We start from the raw sequence: 26,206 nt of genomic DNA, 5'->3' as shown, positions 1-26,206 counted from the left end.
GTTTGTCAGCTTGGCCATTCTGTACAGTTCTCTGAGTTTATCAAGCCAGGATGGCACCTTAGGTAGTTCCAAATGCTTCCATTGCTGAGCAATTAGAGGAACTATGTTTGATTTTTGCACTGCTATAGCACCACAAAGCTTGGTCTGAATGATCGTAAATAAATACTGATTAATTGATATTTGTGGTGCAATCTGTGACTATAGACATATGTAACTTGATGCTGAGATTGGGACATTCTTTGGAACCATGTTTTTGTGCTATGACAGTGCCATGAGGCAGCGGATCCATGATTTCTCTGTTGTAATCTGATTTTTGTGGTGCTGCCATAGACCAAGTTAATGATTTAAAATTTTGTTTCAATGAATTCATGAGGATCTGTTTTAAATTATTTAGATCTGATTTCTACTCAGAACTCTGGGGTAAAAATACCCTCAATTTCAATATAAGCTGGTGGATTTTTTATTGCGTGTATCTCACAAGAAAAGAGATTGTGGGGGTTCATTATGAATAGCTCAATGAAAATATAGTAGTAGTGTACTTAGTAGTGTAAAGGGCAAGTAAATTCTGTGCTAGAGATTATTAGGGAAAGGATCACCCTTATAATGCTTTTATATGGATTTCTGGCATAGGAGCATTTGGAATACTGCATACAGTTCATATCTCAACCACTACCACCTAAAAAGGATTGTACAATGCTGAAAAAAGTAGAGGAAAGGGCACCCCAAATGACCAATAGTCTGGAGCAGCACCCTCCTCCATAAGTCTCTCCCACCCTAGACAAAGTAGGGAATTGTTTAATTGGCAACCTAGCAGCTACAGCCATCTGATATATTTTTAATGGTTTTATTAACAATTGTACATTATATTTTGTAGTAAACCGCCCCAACACTGCTTGCCAAGAGGGGCAGTTATAGAAATCAAATAATAATAATGACTAGGAAAGGCTAATGAACTGGGGACTTATTACTGAAAAGGTGGCCAAATGGGGATTATGCATCGGCTGGGAAAAGTGGATAGCAAGAACTCCCTCCCCTTTTAATATTAGAAATTACAGACAACCAATGATGGACACTACATTCAGAAGAAAGTAGTTCACTTAGTTCACTTAAGGAGTGAATAGCAGAGATGAGAACTTAGATTTGTTGGCTTTAGAAGGGGATCAGAGAAATTCATGGAGAGATCCATCAGAGGCTGCTGTACGGATTGGTCCAGTGCTAATTGTTGAGTGTCCACCAGGGGTCTCTGCTGTTTTATACTGCATTATTCTTTGCAAGACACCTTTTCCTGGACCCATTACACATAAACTACAGAATATCAGAGCAATAAACCTTTAATTTTGACTTCACATTTTATGGCCATCTTATACACCTCCAGTGTATTATTCTATAGCTACAATTTTAAGAATGCACTTCCCTAAATCGGGGTTAAATATCACTTGTGATGTGTTGGGTATAATGTCCAAAGTGTATGTGTGTGTTTTAATTACACAATTGCCCTATTACAGTTGAGCAGTAGTGTCCAGCAAGAGACACTGAGAGTCAGTTTGGTGTAGTGGTTAGGAATGCGGACTTCTAATCTAGTGAGCCGGGTTCAATTCTGCACTCCCACACATGCAGCAAGCTGGTTGACCTTAGGCTCGCCACGGCACTGATAAAGCTGTTCTGACAGAGCAGTGATATCAGGGCTCTCTCAGCCCCACCTGCCTCACAGGGTGTCTGTTGTGGGGAGAGGAAAGGGAAGGCGACTGTAAGCCACTTTGAGCCTCCTTCGGGTAGAGAAAAGTGGCATATAAGAACCAACTCTTCTTCTTTAGATCAATGGCAACTTACTGTTTCCCGTGTGTTTAAACACAGAAAACTTTTGCCTGATCTTTCTGCCCTTACCAGGCTCCACCCCTGTATCTCCAGGAATTTCCCAATCTGAAGCTGGCAATCTTAAATGAAAGCTGGTGGTGTGTAGTGGGTACAGTGCTGGACTAGGATACGTGAGAACTGGGTTCAGATGTTCACCATCATAGAAGCTGACTTGGCCAGTTACACATATTTTTTCGAGTTTGCAGAAATATACTAATTATATTTCAACTCCATGCTTTTCTATGTAGAAGGGCTGTACTCAAGTGAGAATAGCATGCACTGCAAACACCTGTTGTACTATGTCCTAGCAAAAGAACTGCATACACTTTCTTACAAGCCTCCTACCCATTTTTGTTCTTTTCTGCTCCTCAGAAAATCAGATAAGTTTGATATAAAGAGAATCTTGAGTGAACTTATTGTTTCTTTAGAATGTTACAGGAAATGGGAGACAGAATCTCTTGTAACAGTTGATCTGAAGATATCTGGAAGAAAAGACTGAATTCTCTTGAACAATAAATGTTGTGTCTCGATTGACAATAGCAACGTGTTTTGCTTTGGCAGCCAGTGAGAACTGTGACAATGTCATTTCGGTTTCCTATATGAGGTCCAGGTAGCAGACCAAGAAAGGAATGTGTCATGGCTGACTGCAAAAACTAGAAAGCTGAGCAACATGGCTGGGTATGAAAGTTTTCTCAAAAAGATCTGACACACTCAGGGCTTTTATATATTCCCCGTGCTTTCACTGTGTAGGTCTGTCAGGTTTTCTTTTTTGTTCTGCATCCCCCCTTACTTTCAACATGCACTTTCATTGGTTTTTCTTTTCATTCAGCATTGATTTTTCTTCCTTCAGTGCTCAGTTCCCTTTCTGGTTGCTGTTTCCCTGTGCTTTCTTAGAGTGCTTTCTGTGGTGAGTTTCCCCCCTCATTTTGCTTCCAAGTCAAAGGTAATTCAAAAGCATACAGATTCCCTTAGCCCCCCCCCCCCCGCCACCCTTTTTTCTGCCCTTCTCCACTGCTCACATTGAAATAATTTCTCCCACTCTACACGTTTTGCCCTCTCCCCCATTTATCAATGTTTGTTTTTTCCATCATGTGATTTTTTTTACAAGCATGATTTTTTACAAGCAACCATTATGTATTTTAGGCAGTGTTTTACAAGCATGATGTAGTGAAATGAGTGTATCACTAAACTTTGAGCACTGGTCAAAAATTATTGCAGAAAAAGCTTTAAGAGGTAGCATTGCCCCATACTTCAGCTCTCTGAGCAGCCATGATGCACAAAAAAGAGGAAATGTTGGCACCTTGACACAATGTCCAATTTTTTTCATTGGTGTGCAGAATAGACAGTCCATGATTCCTAGGAGAAAAATGAAAAAGGTGCAGAGTACATGCACACTAACTGGACTTTAGTCAACATCGAAAGTAGGATGTGTGTGCATAATAGGCCGCAGTTTCCAGAGCTGTATGATATTCTCCTTTTATGCAGCCCAAATAGATCTGTCCACACTATTATGTGCTAGGCTTGGCTCCTGGTCAAGGACATTCATAAACATATCTATTCTCAGTGTGGCCCCATCTATGAATATTTAAATTTGAAAATTGGAGCCATGAACAGACAAGATAGGTCTTCTGACAAACCCAAGAAAAGCCTCAGGTTTGGAGAAAAACAAGAGGAGATCCCCACAACTTAACCATAGGACCATTACCCATTTCTATTAAATTAATTAAAAGTGGCCTTTAAACAGTTTTCAGGATGATATAATGCATGTTGATCTCTTTCAGAATATATGCAAGACATGTAACCTTTGTACAATGGGGCTTAGGTTGATTCATAGCATGGCTGGGGGGAACATCCACACAACAGCCTTGCAGAGTAGATCAAGATAAAGTGTTCGTCTGTCTGGAGCACCAGAAAAGAGTGAAATCGGCATGGTGGGACAAGAGGCAGAACTGAATTGAGAAACCCCGGGGGGGGGACCAATTTATATACAATCATGAACAATGGATCTTCATGCCATTGGTCAGTTTTGGTTTAAATTCTGTGAAAGAACACTGGCATAATTTTATGGTTGGGAGTCACCACAACATGAGGAACTGTATTAAAGGTTTGCGGCATTAGGAAGGTTGAGAACCACTGCTCTAGTTTCATATTGGCACAAACTGCCATTGATAAAGTGATATTGCCTGCCCACATTCTTCTACAATCTACCAATTGTATCTGCATGCGATACCAGCTATTACTCTTTTCAAAACAAAGTTTCCTTCTGTGCCACCTTCTAACAACTTATGGCATTCCATACTAAAACAACCCATTCAAATGCATACCAAATTAGTTAACAGTCAAACTTACAAGCAATATATCTATTTTCCTAGTTGGTTCATTTAAAATCTGAGCAGCTTGAGGAAGCCTATGCAAAAGATAAAAATAGCCTTACATAAGCTTTTACAATGCAATTATTAACCCCCCAGGCCAATGGCTGGCACTAGATGGCAGTATACTGCTGTAAGAAGCTCCTTGTTCTCCTTTAGAGCTTTGCTCTTTATGAGTAACATTTCACATAGGGCAAACTGTTCTGGAATATGTATGATTTGCACCCAGAAAAAAGGGCTGAACTGCTTAACTCCTATTTCTCCTCAGTCTTCTCTTGTGAGGGAAATAGTGTTCAATGTGGCAAAAACGTAACACAACACGGTAGATGGGAATGGTAGCCTAGGATCACTGTTGGTGCAGTCCACAAACACTTATTTTCTTTAAATGAAACAAAATCTTCTGGGCCAGATGAACTGCATCCAAAGGTACTAAAGGAACTTGCAGATGTAATCTCTGTCCATTTTTTTTAACTTTTCTTGGAGATCAGATGAGGTGCCAGATAATTAAGGTAAAGGTAACCCCTGTAGAAGCATCGGGTCATGTCTGACCCTTGGGGTGATGCCCTCTAGCATTTTCATGGCAGACTCAATACGGGGTGGTTTGCCAGTGCCTTCCCCAATCATTACCGTTTACCCCCCAGCAAGCTGGGTACTCATTTTACCGACCTCGGAAGGATGGAAGGCTGAGTCAACCTTGAGCCGGCTGCTGGGATTGAACTCCCAACCTCATGGGCAGAGCTTTCAGACTACATGTCTGCTGTCTTACCACTCTGCGCCACAAGAGGCTCTTGCCAGATAATTGGAGGCAGGCAAATATTGTCCCCATCTTCAAGAAAGGGAAAAAGGAGGATTTGGGTAACTATCGACCCATCAGCTTGACATCTGTAGCTGGCAAAAATTTGGAACAAATCATCAAACACTTGGTCCTTGAGCAGCTGGAACTGAGAGCTGTGATTTCTAAGACTCAGCATGGGTTTTGCAAAAACAAGTCGTGTCAGACCAACCTTATCTTTTTTTGAGAAAGTTACTACGGTAACTTGCTGGATCAGGGGAATGCCGTGGACATAGTTTATCTGGATTTCAGTAAAGCTTCTGATAAGGTTCCACATGATAGTCTAGTTGACAAGTTGGCAAAATGTGGTATGAATCCTAATTCCGTCAGGTGAATCAATAAATAACTGGTTGAGAGATGATACCCAGAAGATACTTGTTAATGGTTCAGCATCCTCTTGGAAAAGAGTGACAAGGGGTGTACCCCAAGGATCTGTCCTGGGGCCGGTGTTCTTCAACGTATTTATGAATGATTCAAATGAGGGATTAGAGGAGATACTTATTAAATTTGCAGACGATACCAAACTGGGAGGGATAGCAAACACAACAGAAGATAGAAGAATGCAGGATAATCTTGATAGGCTTGAGAAGTGGGCTAAACTGAATAAAATAAAGTTCAATAGGGACAAATGTAAAGTTCTGCCTTTAGGTAGGAAAAACCATCTACACTAATATAGGATGGGGGAGACTTGTCTTGGCAGTAGCATGTGCAAAAAGGATCTAGGAGTCTTGAACATGGTCAACCCTGTGACTTGGCTAAAAAAGCAAATGGGATTTGGGGCTGTATCAAACGGAGTATCATATCCAGATCACGGGAGGTGATGGTACCGCTTTACTCTGCTCACTTGGGAGTATTGTGTTCAGTTTTGGGTATCCCAGTTGAAGAGGGATGTAGACAACTGGAGCATGTCCAGAGGAGGGCAATAAACATGGTGAGAGGTTTGGAGACCAAGACGTATGAAGAAAGGTTGAGCTTGGTCTGTTTGGCCTGGAGAGATGACTGAGAAGGGATCTGATAACCATATTTAAAAGGGTGTCATATAGGGGATGGAGCAGAGTTGTTCTCTCTTGCCCCGGAGAGAAGGACCAGAACCAATGGGATGAAATTAATTCAAAAGAAATTCCGTCTAAATATCAGGAAGAAGTTCCTGACAGTTAGAGCAGTTTCTCAGTTGAACAAGCTTTCTCAGGAGGTGGTAAGTTCTCCACCTTTGGAAATTTTAAAAGAGAGGCTAGATAGCCATATGATGGAGAGGCTGGTTCTGTGAAGGCTCAAGGGGGTGGCAGGTTACAGTGGATGAGCGATAGGGTTATGAGTGTCCTGCATAGTGCAGGGGGTTGGACTAGATGACCTATCAGGTCCCTTCCAACTCTATGATGCTATGATTCAATCCATAGTTATGAACATTAAAGCATTAGCATTGCTCTTTAAGGTAGCAAGCTAATTCATGTTTACTAAGGAGTTAAGTTCCACTACATGATGGCATTCAGTCAAAGGAGACTCACATGAATTTGTGTGCACAAACTCTGAGAAACCAAACTTCAAGAGTTTGTATTATAGAGAAAACAGAGTTGCTTCTCCTGAAATAAGTGCTATTTCTCTGTCCTTCTCAACTCTCCCTTCCTCCAGTTGCCCCATTTGGAATTCTCAAGTGCTGGTTCGCTGATGGGGATACCTACAAAAGTATTTTAAAAGGTCACCAGGTATATTAGGGCTCACCACTATCACAGGGTAGAGCTGGGAAAAGTGGCAAAGGATCCCTGATTAAATCTTGTTTTAAAAACATTACTAATGGAAAAGTGGGAGAATCAATTCAGATTGAGGCTGAGAAACTAGGGCAGGGGCTAACCATTCTTCCTGCATCTGTAGAAGGTACTTCCCCAAAACAGGCCACTCATCTCCCCACTGCCGTTTTGTCCTACAGGATGCCTGAAAATTTCCTCTGAAGGGCAGCAGCAGCAATCCTGGAGTATATGCAATCTGCATCAGGAAAATGGTCTTCAACAACAAATTAATAGTATTTATATTTTTTTAAGATAATGGATTAATTTGAAATGTGTTGTGTGTGTGCTATTAGGTCAGACTGCTTCATGCATGCCATTAAAAGTAATTTTAATGTAAAATTAATTAATGTAAAATTAATATACAGTGTTTTATTTAAAAGGATGTATAAGGTTAGTAAAACTGGTTGACTTCAACAGATTTATACGGGTGTAATACTGCTTAGGATTGCATTGTCTTATTCAGTAAAAATGCAATGTTTGTGAAAATTCAGATGAAGAAGATTCAAGTAATATGATAGATAAAAAAAATCACACACCATTCAAGTACAGCTGACAATTTATTCCATAGTGATGCGTGTACATGAAGTACTGAGACTGCAAAAGACAAAACAAAAAAAGAAAACCCAGAATGTTTTCCCTAATGTTAACCAGCTATGGAATGCAGTCACATTTTGGCACACACAAACATAAAAAGTGGGCAACAGTATTCTGTATTGTAATAAGGGTATCTCAAAGGTAAGAGTCTAATACTGGGGTGATTTAGTAGTCATTATTTTGTGTTTTGAAGAGAAACACAATGCACATGATTCACGTGTGTCTTTATACAAGTTACATCATCAGACATCAACTAGCAGGCTTTCTGGGAGTTCATACGGGGTCCCTGACATTTTGTTCATAGCTACTAAGAGATGAAAACTACTTTCAAAACAGACTTATTCTCTGTGGATATGCACCAACTCCTGAGGACTTTCTGACTATTACTCATTTTAATTTTAAGTAACTAGACTGTATCTAAAGACAGTTTGTTGTAAATAAGGGGAAAGGAAGAGAGGGAGCAATTTTGACCACTCTGTACCAAATTGAACATGGTGTTCTACATGAGTTATGAGCCCATCTCAAGGAGATTGTAGTGTTGCATGTGTCCTTAAAAAATCTACACTATAATTCTATAACGCTGCATCTGTGAAAGATTTAACTGAGTGTATAGTTTGTGGTGTGGGTGGGACTGGAAAAATGCCAAGAGTAGCAAACTAAGGTACAACATGTATACAAAGTTCTCATTGGCACAAGGAAGGGAACCTTAGTTGACTCTGATCAAGTTCTGTCCAACAAGGAAATCCACATATTGCATCACATTATTCAGCCTGTAATCATACAAAACAAAGTAGGCAGCAATACTTGGAACATGGAAGGCAACATATCTGCTGCCAGTACAACCACACTAAGAAAACTTCAGGGCACTTAAGTGTCCTTAAGAGGGGTGGCAACTGCCACTGCTTCTCCCTTCCCATAGCAGATCATACTCATGTTGTTCCTGAATGTGCACTGACCACCCTCAGAACAAAAGTGGAGAGGGGGTGCTCAGTAGGCTGTAATGGGAAGGGAGAATTGGCAGAAATCACTGCTTACTTGTAAGAAAACTTAAAGATACTTAGGTTTTCTTAATTATCTGGTTGAATACAGGCCACCAAGTTCTGGTTACATAATGGACAATGACAAGGGAAAAAGCAGGACACCGAAAATTCTTACAGTAGTGTCAGTCTTGCCACTTTTCATTCAACCTGTTCAGCACATTTTATCAAGGAGTTGGGTTGTGCAAGAGGGGTCAAGCTATATGCCAGTAACAGATACAGGGCCAATTTATACCATCAACAGGGTCAAGTGGTACATCTTGTCCTGAACTCTGCTCCTTCAAGCTGCATTTGGAATGTGAATGATCCCACCAAAGATTCTCCGTACACAGAAAAACACTTTATCAGAGCAGAAAGCTAAGCTGAGTATTTCTCTTTGACAGGCTACATCTAATAGGAAACAACTGTGGAAATGCTATCCCTTTCTGTAACCTAAACTGACATTTCAGACACAAGGTTACTGTTTTGGGCATCAATCCTGCAAAATCTAGTTTCAGCCTGAACAGGAAACGTTGCTAGTGTACTATGAAACAGATTTGTAGAAAATTACTTTGCACTATATACTCCTTATGTTTATATATGTATTCATTTTGTGAGGAGAATGGATAGAGTTGCCAAGCCAATCAGGAGGAGGAACACAATGAAAAAGAAGGAATATTTCCTTCTTTACATATAAACTTTTCAAATTCATGACAGTGTCCTGTTGTTGAGGAAGATGGTTCTTGATTCAGGACATAATAATGAATTGTCATGATAAAAACCAGAAAAAAAATGGTAACACTGTTAACTATCAGATGCACTGCAATAAATTAAGTCAACTGACTGAAGAGCTCCTGATAAGAGATTTGGCTCTCAGGTAAGCTGTCACAGAAGTTTCTACTCCCATGCAACATATTATGGTTTTTCCCAGTTGCTTCCCCTATTCTTCATTTCCTAGCAGCAGCAGTAGCAGCAAAGTCATGTGAAGTATCATAAAAACAACATGCAAGTATAAAACAGACATAAATAATCCACAAGATTTCATTTTGAAAGATGTATGCATAGTATACTGGAAATGTACTAATACTAGGTGGATAACAGAGATGATAGGAAGTGCCAAGAGCAAGAATGCTCAACTTCTGTCTCCAACTTAAAGAGATAACCTGAAGCTGGCTTAGCATTATGTAGTGGCAAGAATAGCAATAACAACGCAGAATAAATCCTCTCCTTTGTACTATGGGATGAGCAACAGAGTAGTGCTGGTTTCATGCCTTCTCCTTTTCTCTTCAAATGGTGAAAGATGAGGACTCGTTGAAGAATTAACCATTTTGGGGAGAGAAATGCTGTTGTGAAGTTCCCTATAATTCTTGCATGGTTCTCACCTCTTACCAGTATACTTTCATCTGGTGCCCTCATTTCCAAATTAAATCATTTCTATTAAGAATCAGCACTGACACTTCTTTAAATATTTTCTGTTTCATACAATATATTTCAAGTACATTAATTTTAGGGTTTCAGATAGAATATGATCAACACTTAACATGCATACAAGGGGTTTTCTACCTTTCTGGAGAGAAAACAGTTTCTCATTAAAGGGAATAAAAGACTGAATTAGAAAACCTTTAAGAATCAGCCATTTAGATTTTTGAGATTTTTGTATGGCTACATGAATAGTTTCAGCTTTCCTTTCCTATCCTATTTACTTTACTTCCTGATATTATATCTCAACTGCTAGCCAGAAGTAGTTCCGGAAAATGATAGGCTTTAGCAGGAAGTTGCTAAAACACTCCGACTGTACATGAGCCCTCAGGGAGTTCCAATACATACTTTAGTTACACAAACTCTCCATTCTCTATGATGTTACAGATGCCATGAGAATACAATTGTATTTTCTTTTGTGTTGTGAAAAACATATGAGTAAGGCCATAAGTGTGTGGCAGAATTTGCCATAACAAACATTTCAATTTAGTTCCATAGTAAAAATTCACACAATTAAAGCAACCCCCCCCCAAGATGTCCATTGTTCTAGGCACAACAACTGTGGTGCTCAGATAAAGTACTCATGGTAGCCTGTTGGAAAATAACTCTCTTCCTTTTTCAAATCACTATATCTCAATAAAAATACTATGTTGCCCCCAATCTCTCACTTTTTTCCATTGTCAGACTTTTCCAAGAAGTTCAACATTAGCTCTTATGTAAGTTGATTAAATAAAATTTGAAAGCATAAACAAATAACCTCAAAAACAAAGCATAATAATTTGTGTCGGAGCATTATTATGCTCATTATTTTGAAAATATAACCAGTGTAAAATTAATTCATGAGTTATAAGGATATCCAGTGTTCAAAAAAGTAAACAACTCACTGTCTTAGCATCTATTACATGCTAACCAGTGATTTAAACTGTGCTGTAATTCAAGACTACCAGAATAAAATCCCCTTTGAATCCACCTCTGCAATAGCTGCTACCCCAGGTGCCACCTGCAGGGAGCAAAGGATTCTGCTCATGAATCTCTACAAATGCAACCCAGTGCTCAAGCAGCAACATGACTCCATGGGAATATGAATGCCCGTTCGTTTTATCCTGCAGCTGGCACTGCAGAGAAGGCTACACAGACTTCCACACAGAAGCTCAGGTTCTTAATGCTATTGAATTTCTTTCTTTTAAAATCTTCCCTTCAATGTTTGTGTCTGGAAGAGGGCAAGAGAAAAATTATGAAAGGCAAAGAGAATAGAAGGAAAACGAGGTAAAAAATGAGATAGAACAAAAGCAAAAGGTAGGAAGGAAAAGCTTCAGTGATTTAAATCAGGGATAATTCCTACACTACACTTTATTAACTAAGAAGATCTGAAAGACCAATATCAGTTACATTCATGCTCACTCCAAGATTGTCTTCCTATGCAAGACTGATGATTGCCTTAAAACCTCTTCCATGTCATTTATGTGTATATCTGATTGTGGCTAATTTGAAAAAGGGAAACAAAATCACCTGCAGTGCAAACTGAGTTGATGTTGCTTTCATATTCACATTATAAATGGATGGGGTCCCCACAGGTACAGGAGAATGGAGGGTGGCTACTTTGCTGATGTTTTATAGCAGAAGAATGGGTAGGGCTGCTTGGCCCTTTTCTTCCTAAGATTTCCCCTCTCAGAATCTTTCTCCAAAGCTGGCTGGGGAACATGGGTGGTGATTGCTGAGCAGAATAATGGTCACAGAAGAATGAGGTGAACAGCCCTTCACTGGTTCATATCTAGATCTTCCTGTGTAAGTTTTTCACTAAACAAACAGATTTAATTGGCAACTCTCGCTCATCAAAAATGTGCATACAAGACAGAGGCAATCATGGGGAAGGAGTGGAGGAAGCCCTTGTAGAAGTGTTATGAAATTTCTGTGACATCCTCATCAGAAGCAGCAGATTAAGCATTCTTGACCATTAGGCCCTAGCATCTGTATTAGGCACAAGGGTGCAGGTCACCATAGTCCTGCTGGGTCCGACACTGGTTTGTGGGAGATAGTTAAGAAAAGTTACACCATCTACAAGAACAAGTCATATGGCCTTAGGGAAACTTGCCCACACAAAATTAATTTGCACCTAACCACATGGGTCTTAAGATCTGAGTCAATCAAAAGTAATGCTAGAAGTGGCCCACACTTCGAGTTCCTAGATCAGTTTCACACCAATTCTAAAAACCACTAACATCTGTTAGGTCAGACAAACATGCTGCAGAGTCCTTTTACATCAGGGGGAGAAAAAACCCATATGCACACCTTAATTACCATCTGAAGGGGCACCATTGTAAACAAAGGTTAGTAGCACAGTGGCACAGTAGATTGTCAAGAAAACCAATAAAAGTGGATACAGATTCGTCTACCTTGCATGTACATTATTGCCAGTTACAAGGGAGGGAGTCTGTAATTCATAATTCTGAAGTTTTGTTAATAAGGACAGAAGTACAAGTGAGTGATCCATCTATCTTCTCTAGCTCTGTACAAGCTATAGGGATCAGCATGTGGTCCTTCAGTTTTTCAAAGACCTATTTAGTGGGGAAAAAGAGAAAAAGGTATTACAGATGCAAATAAATGTTTTAATAAGAGGCTGTACTAATACAATTTTGCCTTTGCCCCAGATTATATTAGTAACTCTTCAGTGAGCTTATTTGGAAGCCCATATGTGCATTCATGAATGCATACACACCTACATTGTCTTTCAGTCTGAAAAGAGGCTTCTTTGGAAGTATCTTTGGCAGACTGGAGTAAACTTTCTCATCCTAATTAATTATTTAAGATGGCGAGGGTGAAAAATGGGCACAATTACTCCTCATTCAGATAAAAGGAACACACACACTGTGGAGTGGAATGGAGGATGGACTAAAAAAATTGGTAGAAAAAGATTCTAAGTCAGCATCCAATCTAGAACAGATTCAATAGACTAAAAATCTGGCGGCAGCAGCCAGGAAATGAATCCCATGCAGCGTGTACCAGACTTCTTGAAGAGGTGTTAACAGATCAGTAAGGAACTGGGTCGTCACTATGCAGCTGAAAGAAGGGAATACTTACAAATACTGCCTACCTTGGGACTGCCTTTTTGATATCAGCAGCTGGTGGACCTTTATGGGGAGCTACTCAGATTCCTCAACAAACAGCACAAGCTCCATCCACTAGAACTCTTGCTGCAGATACATTTCTGCATCAGCTTCATTTGACTTCCCCTTTTGCACATAACAACAGTGGACCCCTCTTCCTCAACAGTTCCCCTGAACCCCCATCCGGGTAGCATTTCTTTCCTTGGGTCTTGGCAGCTGGGTGGGGGTGAGGTTAATTGTTTTATTGTATTGCTTTGTTATTTGACCTTTGTATTTGAACTTTTTGATGTTAGCCACCATGCAGCCAACAAGTTCAAATAAATAAATAAATAAATAAATAAATAAATAAATACGTAGAATAGATTGGTACCTTATACAAACAATGCCTCATTAGTGCTGTGTTTACCTTTGCACTTTCTGGATATTCCTCAGGGGCCCGGTGCAACAAAATATGGCCTTTGCCAGGAATGTATAAATATACGCAGTTTGCTGCACTGTCATCAGGAACTGTAAGCTTGTCATAGCGGTGGTCGCTCATCTGCTGCATAGTCTGTAATGGAATTTAAATCAGAGAAATGAGTACAGTTAAAAATAAAGCCACACAAAAAGAATACTTGTTCAATGGAGATTGTTCATTCAAAACAGGATGCCTCTCACATTGCGGCAAACATTTCAAATGGAGAGCAGTGAAAAAGCAATCAGTAATAAAATTTAGGACCATATTTAAGATGTCTGTATGATACTCGATGCTAAAAATTATGTTTATAACTGTTTGTACTCCTTGAAGAGAACTTCAAGATGCTCAGCATCTCTAAAAATCAACTATGTTAGCATCTGGAACAAGTCAATGTTCATTCACATAGAGCCAGTTTGGTGTAGTGGTTAGGAGTGCGGACTTCTAATCTGGCATGCCGGGTTGAATTTTGCACTCCCCCACATGCAGCCAGCTGGGTGACCTTGGGTTCGCCACGGCACTGATAAGGCTGTTCTGACCGAGCGGGAATGTCAGGTCTCTCTCTCAGCCTCACTCACCCCACAGGGTGTCTGTTGTGGGGAGAGGAATGGGAAGGCGATTGTAAGCCGCTTTGAGCCTCCTTCAGGAAGGGGAAAGCGGCATATAAGAACCAACTCTTCTTCTTCTACTTCTTCTTCTAAAAAAGGAAAACCCCTAAAAGGAAAACTTTTACATTCAAAACACTGAACTTTGGGAAAAGCAAAGTGCACATCCTGCTAATAGGGCAGGACCAAAAGAACTGGAGAACACTGCAGCAAGCCCTTCTCCAGCAGGGATCACAAAGCTACTTGACCCTGACACCTAGAGGAGGAGCTCCATCCCAGGTATGAGATTGCCCTGCTGGAGAATGTGAACACATGAAACTGATTTATGCGGAATCAGTCTGTCAAGATCAGTACTGCCTACTCAGACAGGAAGCAATTTCCAGGGTGTCAGGCAGAGGTCTTTCACATCACCCACTGACAGTGCCAGATCCTTTTACCTGGAGATGCCAGGGACTGAACCTGGGACCTTCTGTATGCCATACAGATGTTCTGCCACTGAGACAATTTACAGAGAATACTAAACTATTCATGAAGGCGAAAAACTCCAACCTCTCTCCAATCTGGGAGACAGGGCAACATCATGGAAAATGAAGTTCAATGTATGTGACAGCAAGCTGACTGACACTGGACCAAGTACCTTAACTTTAAATATATGTTAATAGGGTCCAAACTGGTGGTTATTCTGAAGGAAAAAGATCTTGGAGTAGTGGTGGTACCTTGGTGAAAATGCTGACTCAAGGTGTTGCATTGGGGGAAAGGCAAACTCCATCTTGGGGATTATTAGGAAACAAAGTGAAAACAAGATGGTTGATACTGGAATTCCCTTGTATATTTAGTTATTTAAAATATTGATATCACTGCCTTTCTTCGGAATATCTCAAGATCCAAGGTAGTCTATGGTGCTGCCCCTGTACTCTGGTCCCTGTGTATGTATATATATGTGTGTGTGTGTGTGTGTGTGTGTGGTGTGCATGTTTGAAGACAGTGTATTAATTTGTTCTCATATACACCAAACTTCATTCATTCAAGAATAATCTGAAGGATCTGAGACTTTTCAGCAGAAGAAAAAAGACAACTATGAGGGGAGTTCTGCAGGGGATGGAGAAAGTAGACACGGAGAAGCTCTCCTCTAATACTACAAATGTGAGTGTGGGAGGTTCACCCAGTAAGATTCAGGGGCAACAGATTCAGGATGGACAAAAGAGGTACTTTTTCAATCCTTTACATGAATTATGACGTTCCCTGTCAATGGATGGACAGTTGGTCACAAGTATCGATGGATTTAAAAGAGGAATAGACATATTCATGGAGGATAGGCCCATCTATGGCTACTAATGTTGGAACATGCAAGATCTATAGGGTGCATTATTTAAAAGCATGTGAACAAAATCCTACAGGGGGCATCAGATGAGATGTGTATTTAGCAGTTTGGTGTAGTGGTTAGCAGTGCAGACTTCTAATCTGGCGAGCTGGGTTTGATTCTGCTCTCCCCCACATGCAGCCAGCTGGGTGATCTTAAGTTTGCCACGGCACTGATAAAGCTGTTCTGACCAAGCAGTATCTGTTGTGGGGAGAGGAAAGGGAAGGCTTTGAGACTCCTTCGGGCAAAGAAAACCAGCATATAAGAACGAACTCTTCTTCTTCATAGTGAGAATAGGAACTTCCTGATGTTTTTTCAAATTATTTCCTCCTGTGCCCTGATTTGTTCAATTGGAGACTTCTTGCTCCTTTTGAGCACACTTCTTCCCTGCTTGCCTCCAGAACAGATTGAATGACTGAAAGTTAGCCAGTTAGACTGCCAAGTCTCTCTCTCCTCTCCTTTTCTATACGTTTGTATAATATTTTTAAAATTCTTTTAAGCCTCCTGGTGTTCTGCTCCTCTATGCAAATTTGAACTCTGCCAACAAATACACCATGGGACAGACTTAGTTTCTATGCCCTGGCTCTATAGCACAACCACAGATTGCTGGACTTCTATATGTACTACTCGTCTAATCATGAAGGCTATCTCTTTTGTTCTAATATTACCTCCATGTTCCCCAAGATATTATTCTTTTGATTTTCATGGTATGAGGCGCACTACACATAATGAATATCTCTATTTTGTCCTGTATGTGAAGTGTCTGGCTGTCCACTGCAGGGATCAGGTTCCTGGACTTGATATACTTTTGATCTGATCCAGAAATACTGTTTCATATCCAATAACACTTAACCCTAGTAAAACAATCACATAATTCAAATAATTAACAGAAATTACATAAAAATTTGCAAATGAATGCAAATAGTTTTCATTTGAGCAACTGATCAGCGATTTTAATTGATCTTTGCACAGAATATGGGTAGCCTTGGTGGTTATTCCAAATTGTTTTAGCTCTATTCACAATTAATTAATCTATCCAGCTTCCATTTTTATGTATATCACTTAATCATATTAGCACAAAATTACTGGCATTTGTGAAAAAAGAAACAAGGATTAGTTCAATCTGATGCAGTGGGGTATCTCAATCTTGTTGGAAAAAAGTAAATCAAAACCTGCTATTGTAATTTTTATGGAAGCAGTTGCTCAGCTCTCAGGAATGTATTTTGATTCAGTTGCAAAAGATCATTTAAACAGAAGGCAAAGAAACCAAACACCTTTTGCTTTTGTTTACAGTATCCACTGCTTCTTTGGAAAATATAACCCTGTATTGAGCAATACCTTCCATGGTACGTAAGGCCCCAAGTGCAACAGCAACTTAAATCACGACCAACCATTAGGGGAAAGGATGGTAATAATTAGAAAACAAAACAGACATATAAAATGTGGAGATTATGCTACTGTTAGTCCAATACAAAAAAACAAACAAAACAGAATTGAACTTTGTGTGTTGAATGCTATCCCATTGGCAAGGATATGGCTCTATGTACACACATCTTTGGAAGAATGCAAAGCTAACAAGTTTGAAAAATCTTTACTATCTTAGTAACTACATTAAATGGAAGGCAGAAAGAGGAATCAAAATTTGCACCTCCAGTAGATCAAGTGATGAAGAGGAATTGGTTTTATACCTTCTTTTCACTAACTGAAAGAATCTCAAAGCAGCATACAATTACATTCCCTTCCTCTCCCCACAACCACCACCCTCTGAAATAGGTGGGGCTGACAGAGCTCTGAGAGAAACTGCTCCGTGAGACCAGTTGTAACAGGACTGTGACTAGCCCAAGGTCACCCAATTGGCTGCATGCAGAGGAATGGGGAATGAAATCCAGCTCTACAAATTAGAGGCCATTGCCAAGCTGAAGAATATCTGACATGTTCTTAATGACTGTTTATGCCAGGCTGCAGGCTGGAGTTTTAGTTGTGGCAGGTTGCTCCACCTCTTCCTTGCACCCACATGGGGGAGCATTTGGCCTGGTGCACCTCATCCACCCCTGATTTGTGCTCCTGCACAGGAGCCAGGGCAGTGAAGTTCCCAGTGCATAAACGGTCAATCTGAGTATTATCACTCAGTTCTGGCTAAAAGGGTAAAAAATAAACCTCACCAATCAGCAAAGCCTCCTTACACTAGTAAGTCAAAATTGATGAAATGTTACCAGCTGAACCTAGAAGGCTAGCAATGAAGACACCTGCTCTTACTGTATTCAGACTCACACTCCTGATGAAAAGTACTATATTTGCAGTTATTACACAATGGTCCAAGTAATGTAGCATTTTCTATTCATCTTTAGGATAGCTGCCTAGCAAATACTGCTCAGCTTGCTACCTGCTCTTTCCCTTCCTGTCAAGTGAATTGGAGAATAAAAAAGCAAATGCTTTACGGTTAGCAAACATAAGCACTGTGTATATACAGTCGCATGGCACAGCAGTGGCTCTATGTATCAGGAATAACAGCACTGTGTTTCCAACCTGATAACACATCAAATTGAAGGACAGATGTGGTTAACTTCACAGGCAGCACATCTAGATGTGCAGATAGGCTTGATAACGATCTGCTGGAAATGAAGTGCAACTAACGTTACAAACGACATGACCGTTTTGGGGCTAGGGAAAGGAGCCTCTTTTTTTCCTGCTGCAACTGCAATCCAGTTTTCCGAAACCTGCACCATAAAAATCCTCCTATTCTCCAACAGGAAATTCTACCCATCTTCCCTGAAACCTCCATCTTTATGGAGAGAACTTTATTCACTAAAATCTTCCTCTTCTACTTACTGCAGACGGATTTTAGAGGCCAATGATGGCCCTGTACCACTGCTTAATTCACTGCTGTAGAACAGGAACAATGGACATTCATTTTGCCAGGCTACATTATGTACCTTACGTAAGATGCACTACTGGGAAAACTTCCTTGTTTATGAAGATTCTAACAGTCACAAATTCAATTTGTCTGAGTCTGGTTTCCTGCCCAGAAAACCTTTGCATGACCTGCTATGCTAGCAACCTAGCATTTCCCGTATGCCTGATTTTTCTGGGAAATTTTGTCCCTCCTGGACAGGGTAACTTTTGCTTGACATTCTCTTAGCCCTTAGTCATGCTTTCTTGATGTCAAACAAAATGATTTCCAAAGGCCACAATTCCCCCCCCCCTCACCATTGTGTTTTACAAAATATATGTGGCCAAATGAGGCCTACAGCCATAAGCAATACATTAAAGACCAATTTAACACAGACTATAGACAAGAGTGAATAATCTTCACTCATGTGATGCTTCCTTAGCTGTGATTTGCTTCATTGCATCAAGATCCTCCATCTATTCCAATCACTTCAGAAGCTGAGTCAGCAGAAACTTAGGAGCTGTGTTTGTTTTAAATATCTATGACAGTCAGTGGGATATTGTTGGCAGAGTGTTGAACTACGATCTGGGGAGAGCATGCTCAAGACCCCACCATGGCACAAAGTCCGCTGGTTAACCTTGGGTCAGTCACTCTCTGTTAGCCTAATCTACCTCACAGGATTGCTGTGAGGATAAAATGCAGGAAGGATAACCATATCTGCCTTCCAGAGTGCCATGGAGAAAGGATGGAATAGAAGTGTACTAAATAACTATATAGAGACACTTGATTTGAATAACCTGAGAACTCAACTGAAGTCAACAGCTCTTTAGCATATTTGAAAATATATCCAGGGAAATTTGTTTGGAGTCACTCACACATACCACCATTTACAAACCAGGTATGTTTCATTAAATCCCTCCCTCCAGTATGAACTATTTTCTGGAACTAACAATTTTCAAGCTGTTTTAGCATCTTTGCAGTCAGTATTTTACAACACTAATGGATTTTTAAAAACCACACAAGTCTTTCTCCTTCGCTTTTAAGAGACCTGTTTCATCTGGCATTAAACTGGTAACATGCACTGTTCCTACATGTGCATAATTTGTACTGTGCATACTTTTAATATGTTCCCATTCTGTGCTGCCTCATCTAAAATAACCTTATACTGTGACTGTGCTAGTGATTCAACATCTGACTTTGCACAGAAACTTTAGCAGAATGCAAAGTTATGTGCAAGAAAGAGCTCAAGGAAATGGCTCAGATTGTTGCTGCATTGAATAAATTTCTGAGAATTAACATCCTGTCCTTTGGAACATGAACATGGGAAGGGAAGTTCGTTCTCTGGAAAGCAAAGGAATCAAACAAGAACAACAAAATTCTTCTTTATGTAAGCCAGACAGCCTCTTCAGTTACAAGATCTAACTCCTGGGAGTGGATGAAGACTGGACAGTCAAGTGCATTATTACAGAGGAACCTAGATTTTGTGTAATTCAATTTTCTCATTAATTTCTTTCAGCTTCCCTTTGCTATTATTAATGTTATATTTTAAGTGCTTTGGTAGTTGACTAATGTATAGCACAACTACATTCTCCTTTAAAATTCTAATGGTGAAGCAATTAAACTAGGTAAGACAGCAGCTAAAAACCAGCACAGCAAACAAACAAAATCAGGTTGATCCAGCAAATGGCTACTTAAGATACACAATTCCAAACCACATATCACAAAACATAATGTAGGAATAATGTTGCAGGTAAATGTGCTGAAATAAATGGGGTTTTTGTGTAAATTAACTACCTTCCTAAATTCTGTTCTTAATAGAACCGAACATGTTGGGCAGGAATACATTTGACTGCCCTCAGAGAGAGGAGAGGAAACAAACACCCAAGCATTCTTCTACCATTTGTTGGTCTAGCTCATACTGAAAGGCCCCATTGCTTTGGCCTGCATTGAAGCAACACTCCCGCTGAACATGTTTTGATCCATTTCAGATGAGAACTACCTCCAGCCCACCAAAGAACGTGTATACTGAACTTTAATAGCATTTTAATTATTTTTCATTCCTGTTAGCCGTGTTGGGAAGCAGAATTGTCCAAAAATCGTGACAAAATAATAAATAAATTCAATGTAATATACCTAATAAGTAATCTTTAAATTCTGAAAGCATTCTATATTACAGATTCCAGTGACAGTTCCCTTCCTGACAAAGGTATCAGAATGGGATAAGAAGACCAGAATATTCAAGAGGAGTCACAGAAGACCAACTGCAAGCAATGTAATTTTTCAAAGGTTTAAACTGACAGAAGCAACTTTTTATCAGTGGGTCTGAAATTCAACAGCATATCTGTTTTATTTCTGAAGCCATTAAAGCTAGGTGCCTGGCAAGGTGTCTAGAGGCCATGGTAGACTGGCTGAAGTAGAGTTGGTTGAAGTGGAATCCAGCCAAAATGGAGGTCCTCTGGCTGGGATAGCTGGCAGAGAAACAGGTGGACCAATGCTCACTGGGAGTACAGTTACACCAGTGTCATCTGTCAGGAGTTTGGGTGCGACTCTGGACTCCTCCTTATCAAGACATCACAAAGACATTTTACCATCTGCGCCAGGTGAGGCAGCCGGAACCCTGTCTCTCAACAGCTGGACCTAGCCAGAGGGACACCACTAGACTAGACTTCTGCAACTTGTTCTATGCAGGACTGCCCTTATGAATGCTCCAGAAACTCCAACAGAACCAAAATGCAAGGGCTCAAGTCCTGACAGGGACTCAATAGAGGTCACATATAACATCAGTGCTCTCCCAGTTGCATTGGCTACAGATTTGAGACCAGATCAAGTTCAAGCTTTTGGGTTTTATTTGCAAAGCCCTAAAAGGTCTGGGACCACCATATCTATGGGGCCGTTGTTTCCTTTACGTTTTCCCAAGAGCATTTAGATCTGCAGATGCCTCCCTCCATCTACTGAGGATCCCTGCTTAAAAGAGGGCTTGGTAGAATGCGCTCCCTGTAGGACCTTAACCAATTCCATAGGGCATGCAAAATACTTTCCTATCAAGACAAAGGTTCATATATAACTGAATGAATAGTGAACGTACTCATTTACAAAGGTATCCCTGCCTCGGTTAATGTATTTAGTCTGAATTCAGTTAGACATAATTGTACTTACATTTCCATTATAAGGAACAATAAGCTGCTGCAAATAACTATTAAAACATTAAGTGACATGATATATAGTGCTGGGAAATGAGGATGCAGATCAAGGAAAGTTCCCATCAAAAAAACATTTATCATATCTTGATGATTTATTTTCTTTCTTTTTCTGTAGCTTGGCTTAAATAGAAACCAACAGTTGTTGTATGCTGATTCTCCACCTGAAGTAATTCTTTCATTTGCTTGTTAATATCTGTGTATGTGATCAACAGCAAATCACTGTATTATCATAAATTTAAAAATTATGACACAGGAAGTAAATGGACTCATAAATAACATCCTATGAATTCCTGAAACTCAGTCTTGCAAGGGTATTATGAACAGTGAAGCTGCAATACTCACAAATAATTAGTCAGTGTACCATAGGAGATAAGAGCAGCAGACTCTAAACTGCAGAGCTGGGTTTGATTCCCCACTCCTCCATATGCAACCAGCTGGATGATTTTGGGCTAGTCATAGTTCTCTTAGGGGTATTCTCACAGAGCAGTTCTATTACAGCTGTCTCAGTCCCACCTATTTCACAGGGTATCTGTTGTGAGGAGTGGAAGGGATGGTAATTGTGAGCCTCTTTGATACTCCTTCGGGTAGTAAAAAGCAGGGCAAAAAAACAATTCTTATTCTTCTTTGCTAAAAAATTAATGCACCCTATTCACAAGGAAACCATATGCTAAAGTGGGTTTGATTACTATGTGGATGAAAAAGTATGGATTTCCCACGTCCATACTCTCACATCTCCTTGCATCAATCACCCACCCCTACACCACGAGTGGTAGCAGCTTTTAAAGAAACATTGATAGTAGGCAAGGCACTGCAGCTTCATAACACTCTAGCAATATACCTACTGCCAACTTTTAAAAAGAAGTAAAATTAGGAGGTGGCTGAAGGGGTACCACAGGGAGTACCCCCCTGCATAGACCCTCCAGTCTCCGAATGCTTCTCCATTCACTGCAGCAATGATAACACACCATGAAGGAGCAGGCGGGGGCAGCCATGGGCCAGCACCAGTATTCATTATGGTTAACATCCCCTTGACCTCTAAAGGAAGCTGCCAAAGTTTCCCAAAGTAACATGTTAACAAACTTTCTGGTGTTGTCCCAGGATAATCTGGGAACCACAGAGCACAATAACAAACATTCCAAAATTTAATTGGTCAAAGACCAAATTTAGATGTAGCAGTTGTCTCCTTATCTATTCAGGAGGTGTTTTCAGTCCTAGATATCTCTTTCCATATTGCTCCGACTTGTCTCAGACTTTTACTGTCAAATGTTTTTTTGTACTGGAGCAAATACAATTTCACCACACTTTTTTTATCACAATTGTCAACTGAAAAGCACAATTCAATCCTGTTCCACTTCCCCATCCCCACAAACAGAGTGATGACCAGTGCACATCTTCTGTAACACTAGTGTCTAATGCTCTGCATTAGCAAAAATACTGCAGTATAAAGGATGCTACTTCTTGATTTCTCTATACAAAGAGTATCTAGGAAACTGAAAAAATATTTACTAAGAACTTACTCAACAAACAGGCATCAATGTATATATTTCATGGCTTGTATGCAAAAGTACTTATTGCTGAAAAGAAATTTAGACTGCCCTATACAAAAGCTCTTTATAGCTATGGGAAAATGACAGATGGCTTAAAGAACAAGAGATGTTTCTTTGGCTAGTGGATTCATTACTGAATAAGCCATAGCCTCTAGTACATACAACAAGGAACACTAAAATATGCTGGCTGGTAATGCTGATACAAATTCTGCAGGAATATACATAGCCCAGTAGCTAGCCACTTATATTTACCCAGCCAGCTAAGAAAACATGTAGAATCTGCCGATCTGCACATGAAGAAAAGGATAAAAAGGAGGACTGCATAATAAGAATAAAGTAGGGTTTTGTTCCTCCAATAATTCTTGGTGGTGGTTTTGTCTAGCCTGTGTCCCCAGGGCTAATGAAACTTTAACTGAATTACATCAGAAATAGGCATCATTTCAACTATTGCCTCAGCAGGACTCTAAGGGCTGCTAAAAAGTGACTCTAAAAACAAAACACAGGATAGGGAAGCCATTTTAAAGTGTAATAAGGAGCTAGACATCTGTTGGCTGAGATAAAATCTAAGTTACACTGAGCATGCTCAAAATTTCACAGAGCTCAAGTTCCTGATGTAACTCAGAAGCACTTTTCACCAACAGGAATAACATCCAGAAAGACAGTGTGGGTTATTGCTTGTTTGTTTTTCCAGTTTGTCACACATGAAACTGCCTGATATTGAATCAGTCCATCAAGGACTATTCAGGCTGCCCACAGATCTCCAGGGTCGCAGGAAGAGATCTTTCACATCATTTATTCCCTGGTCTTTTAGGGACTGAACCTGGAACTTTTTCATTCAAGGCAGATGCTTTCCCACAGAACTGCAACTCCTCCACATAGTCAATACAAGTGAAACAGTTATCAGCCACCAGAGAGGAGCTGGGATCAAAGACCCTAATAAAGATTCTGCAGAGTGCAGTCTTAAGAACACTTTGCCATGGGTAAGCCCTGTTTAATTGGTCTGAGTAGACCTACTCAGGATTATTCTGATAGATACCTGTCACTTGTATCTCCTCCATTTTTCTGCTACAACTAAGGAATATAGGAATCATCGCATTGTTTTTCTAAGCTGTAGTGTTGGAGATGTATTAGCTCCATGAATAAAGTGTTCTGGAAGCCTAATTTTAACATCAAGGCTACGGAAGAGTCAGTCTATACATAGAATCACATAATCATAGACTTGGAAGGGACCTCATTGGTCATCTAGTCCAACCCCCTGCACTATACAGGACACTCACATCCCAATTGCTCGTCTACTGTAATCTGCCACCCCTTTGCCTGCACAGAATCAGCCTCTCTGTCAGATGGCTATCTAGCCTCTGGTTAAAAATTTCCAAAGATGTAGAACCCACCACCTCCTGAGGAAGCCTGTTCCATTGAAAATATGTAATTGAGTTGGCAGCTTCAAGTAATATTATTATTTCCTGCCGCTATCAGCAAAGCTATCTCATAAAGGTAAAGGTATCCCCTGTGCAAGCACTTGGTCATGTGTGACCCTTGGGGTGACGCCCTCTAGCGTTTTCATGGCAGACTCAATATGGGGTGGTTTGCCAGTGCCTTCCCCAGTCATTACCGTTTACCCCCCAGCAAGCTGGGTACTCATTTTACTGACCTCGGAATGCCCATATAAGTCCTGGGAGGGATTTTCTACTGCACCATATCTAACATATATCATCTTTACTAAATTTTGATGGTCTTTTTCGAGGGCCCTGTTCAATGCATTTTCATAAGCACTGCTAAGTGGAAGACTGCAGCATGTGCCTATAGAGGACCGATTATGCCCTTGCAATTCAGGTGTAATTGAATCGATTGCCCACATTATATTATACTGTGACTTTTATAAGGTTGCCAGAAGCCGTTTAATCTTGCCCTTGTTATCAAGGTTCCCTGGACTTACAGATGATCATCTAATTTACATCTTGCTTGCAAATAAAGATAATTCTGTTTCTTACATTGTGGCAAAGTTTTGCTACACTGCCAGCAGAGTGCGGAAATCTTTGGTTACTGTTGATGCTGAGTGACCTGATTGTCAAAATGCTGTATTAATGTTTTGTGCCTTTGTTAACTCCCTGATGCCGAGTGCCCTGTTAAAACGCTGTAATAAAGTATGTGGTCTGTAGATACTTTGATGCTGGTCAATGACCGTAATAAATAATCAATCACTGACCTTGGAAGGATGGAAGGGAAGGCTGAATCAACCTGGAGCTGGCTGCTGGGATTGAACTCACAGCCTCATGGGCAGAGCTTCAGACAGCATGTCTGCTGCCTTACCACTCTGCGCCACAGGAGGCTCTAAGCTATCTCATAGTGGGTTACAAAAAAGTAAAACCCCACATAAAATACATAAGATATCATTAATCTCCCCCATTGAAATATATCCCAGCGGCATATATCCCCCCCCCCCCCATTCAGATAGCTCCCTCACTGTGCCTCATGGGAATAATCTATGGTCCTGAACAATCTGAAGTCCTGAAGAGTACCAATTCAGACTGCAAAGGGTGGTCAGTACTTCTGAATGCTTCTTCCTGCCCCTCCACACACACACACACACACACACACAACATTTTCTTATGCAATGTACTAACATATGCAAAAGAAAAGCACAATTTGAACAACAGAAAGTCTAAATAATTATAAACAGGAACAAAATGCAGGAACAAAGTAAAAAAATGCAAAGAACTTTTGTCAGCATTCACAATAGACTTATTCAGTCTTATGTGGCTAAGAACATCTGCTCTTCTTAATAGAAACCATTTTCATTTCTGTTCACAAAGAGAACATAAGAAGGGGGGGGGAAATCTTTACATATTTTTCCTGGGAAGTCACTAGATGGAGCTATAAGAAGTAGTTCTGAGTTCAGTTAATGGCCGATGTGCAACCTTTTCATCCTGAGGACCTGGAGGCACTATTCAAGCCCTTGGGTCAAAGTTTCTGCCAAGCATTAAATGCAGAAAAGGTAGAAATAATGTACCATGCCTTGCAGAAGGTGAGATTTCCCAGCCTGCATTCCCCTCAGGCACCCAAGGCACACTATGAGTTTAGTGACCTCTTGAAATTCATTCAATATAGAGAAAATGGA

The 26,206-nt window shown here is 40.3% G+C and overlaps 1 protein-coding gene across 3 annotated transcripts in view; it reads right to left on the bottom strand.

Annotated features, from left to right (window-relative positions):
* Positions 1-7,377: 7,377 nt before the first annotated feature.
* The window catches only part of DDAH1 (dimethylarginine dimethylaminohydrolase 1), a 162,406-nt gene continuing 143,577 nt past the window's right edge, over positions 7,378-26,206 (bottom strand). For all 3 annotated transcript variants that reach the window (XM_077333133.1, XM_077333134.1, XM_077333132.1), the window contains 2 exons: positions 13,439-13,582; positions 7,378-12,483 (listed from right to left, as the gene is read on the bottom strand). In XM_077333133.1, coding sequence (XP_077189248.1) covers positions 12,367-12,483; positions 13,439-13,582 — 261 coding nt within the window. In that variant the 3' untranslated portion in view covers positions 7,378-12,366. The remainder of the gene's footprint in view (positions 12,484-13,438; positions 13,583-26,206) is intronic.

Source organism: Paroedura picta, chromosome 4 (genome assembly GCF_049243985.1).
Source record: "Paroedura picta isolate Pp20150507F chromosome 4, Ppicta_v3.0, whole genome shotgun sequence".
Lineage (NCBI taxonomy): Eukaryota > Metazoa > Chordata > Lepidosauria > Squamata > Gekkonidae > Paroedura > Paroedura picta.
Note: the sequence above shows the minus strand (reverse complement) of the source record. Positions and strands in the feature narration are given on the sequence as shown.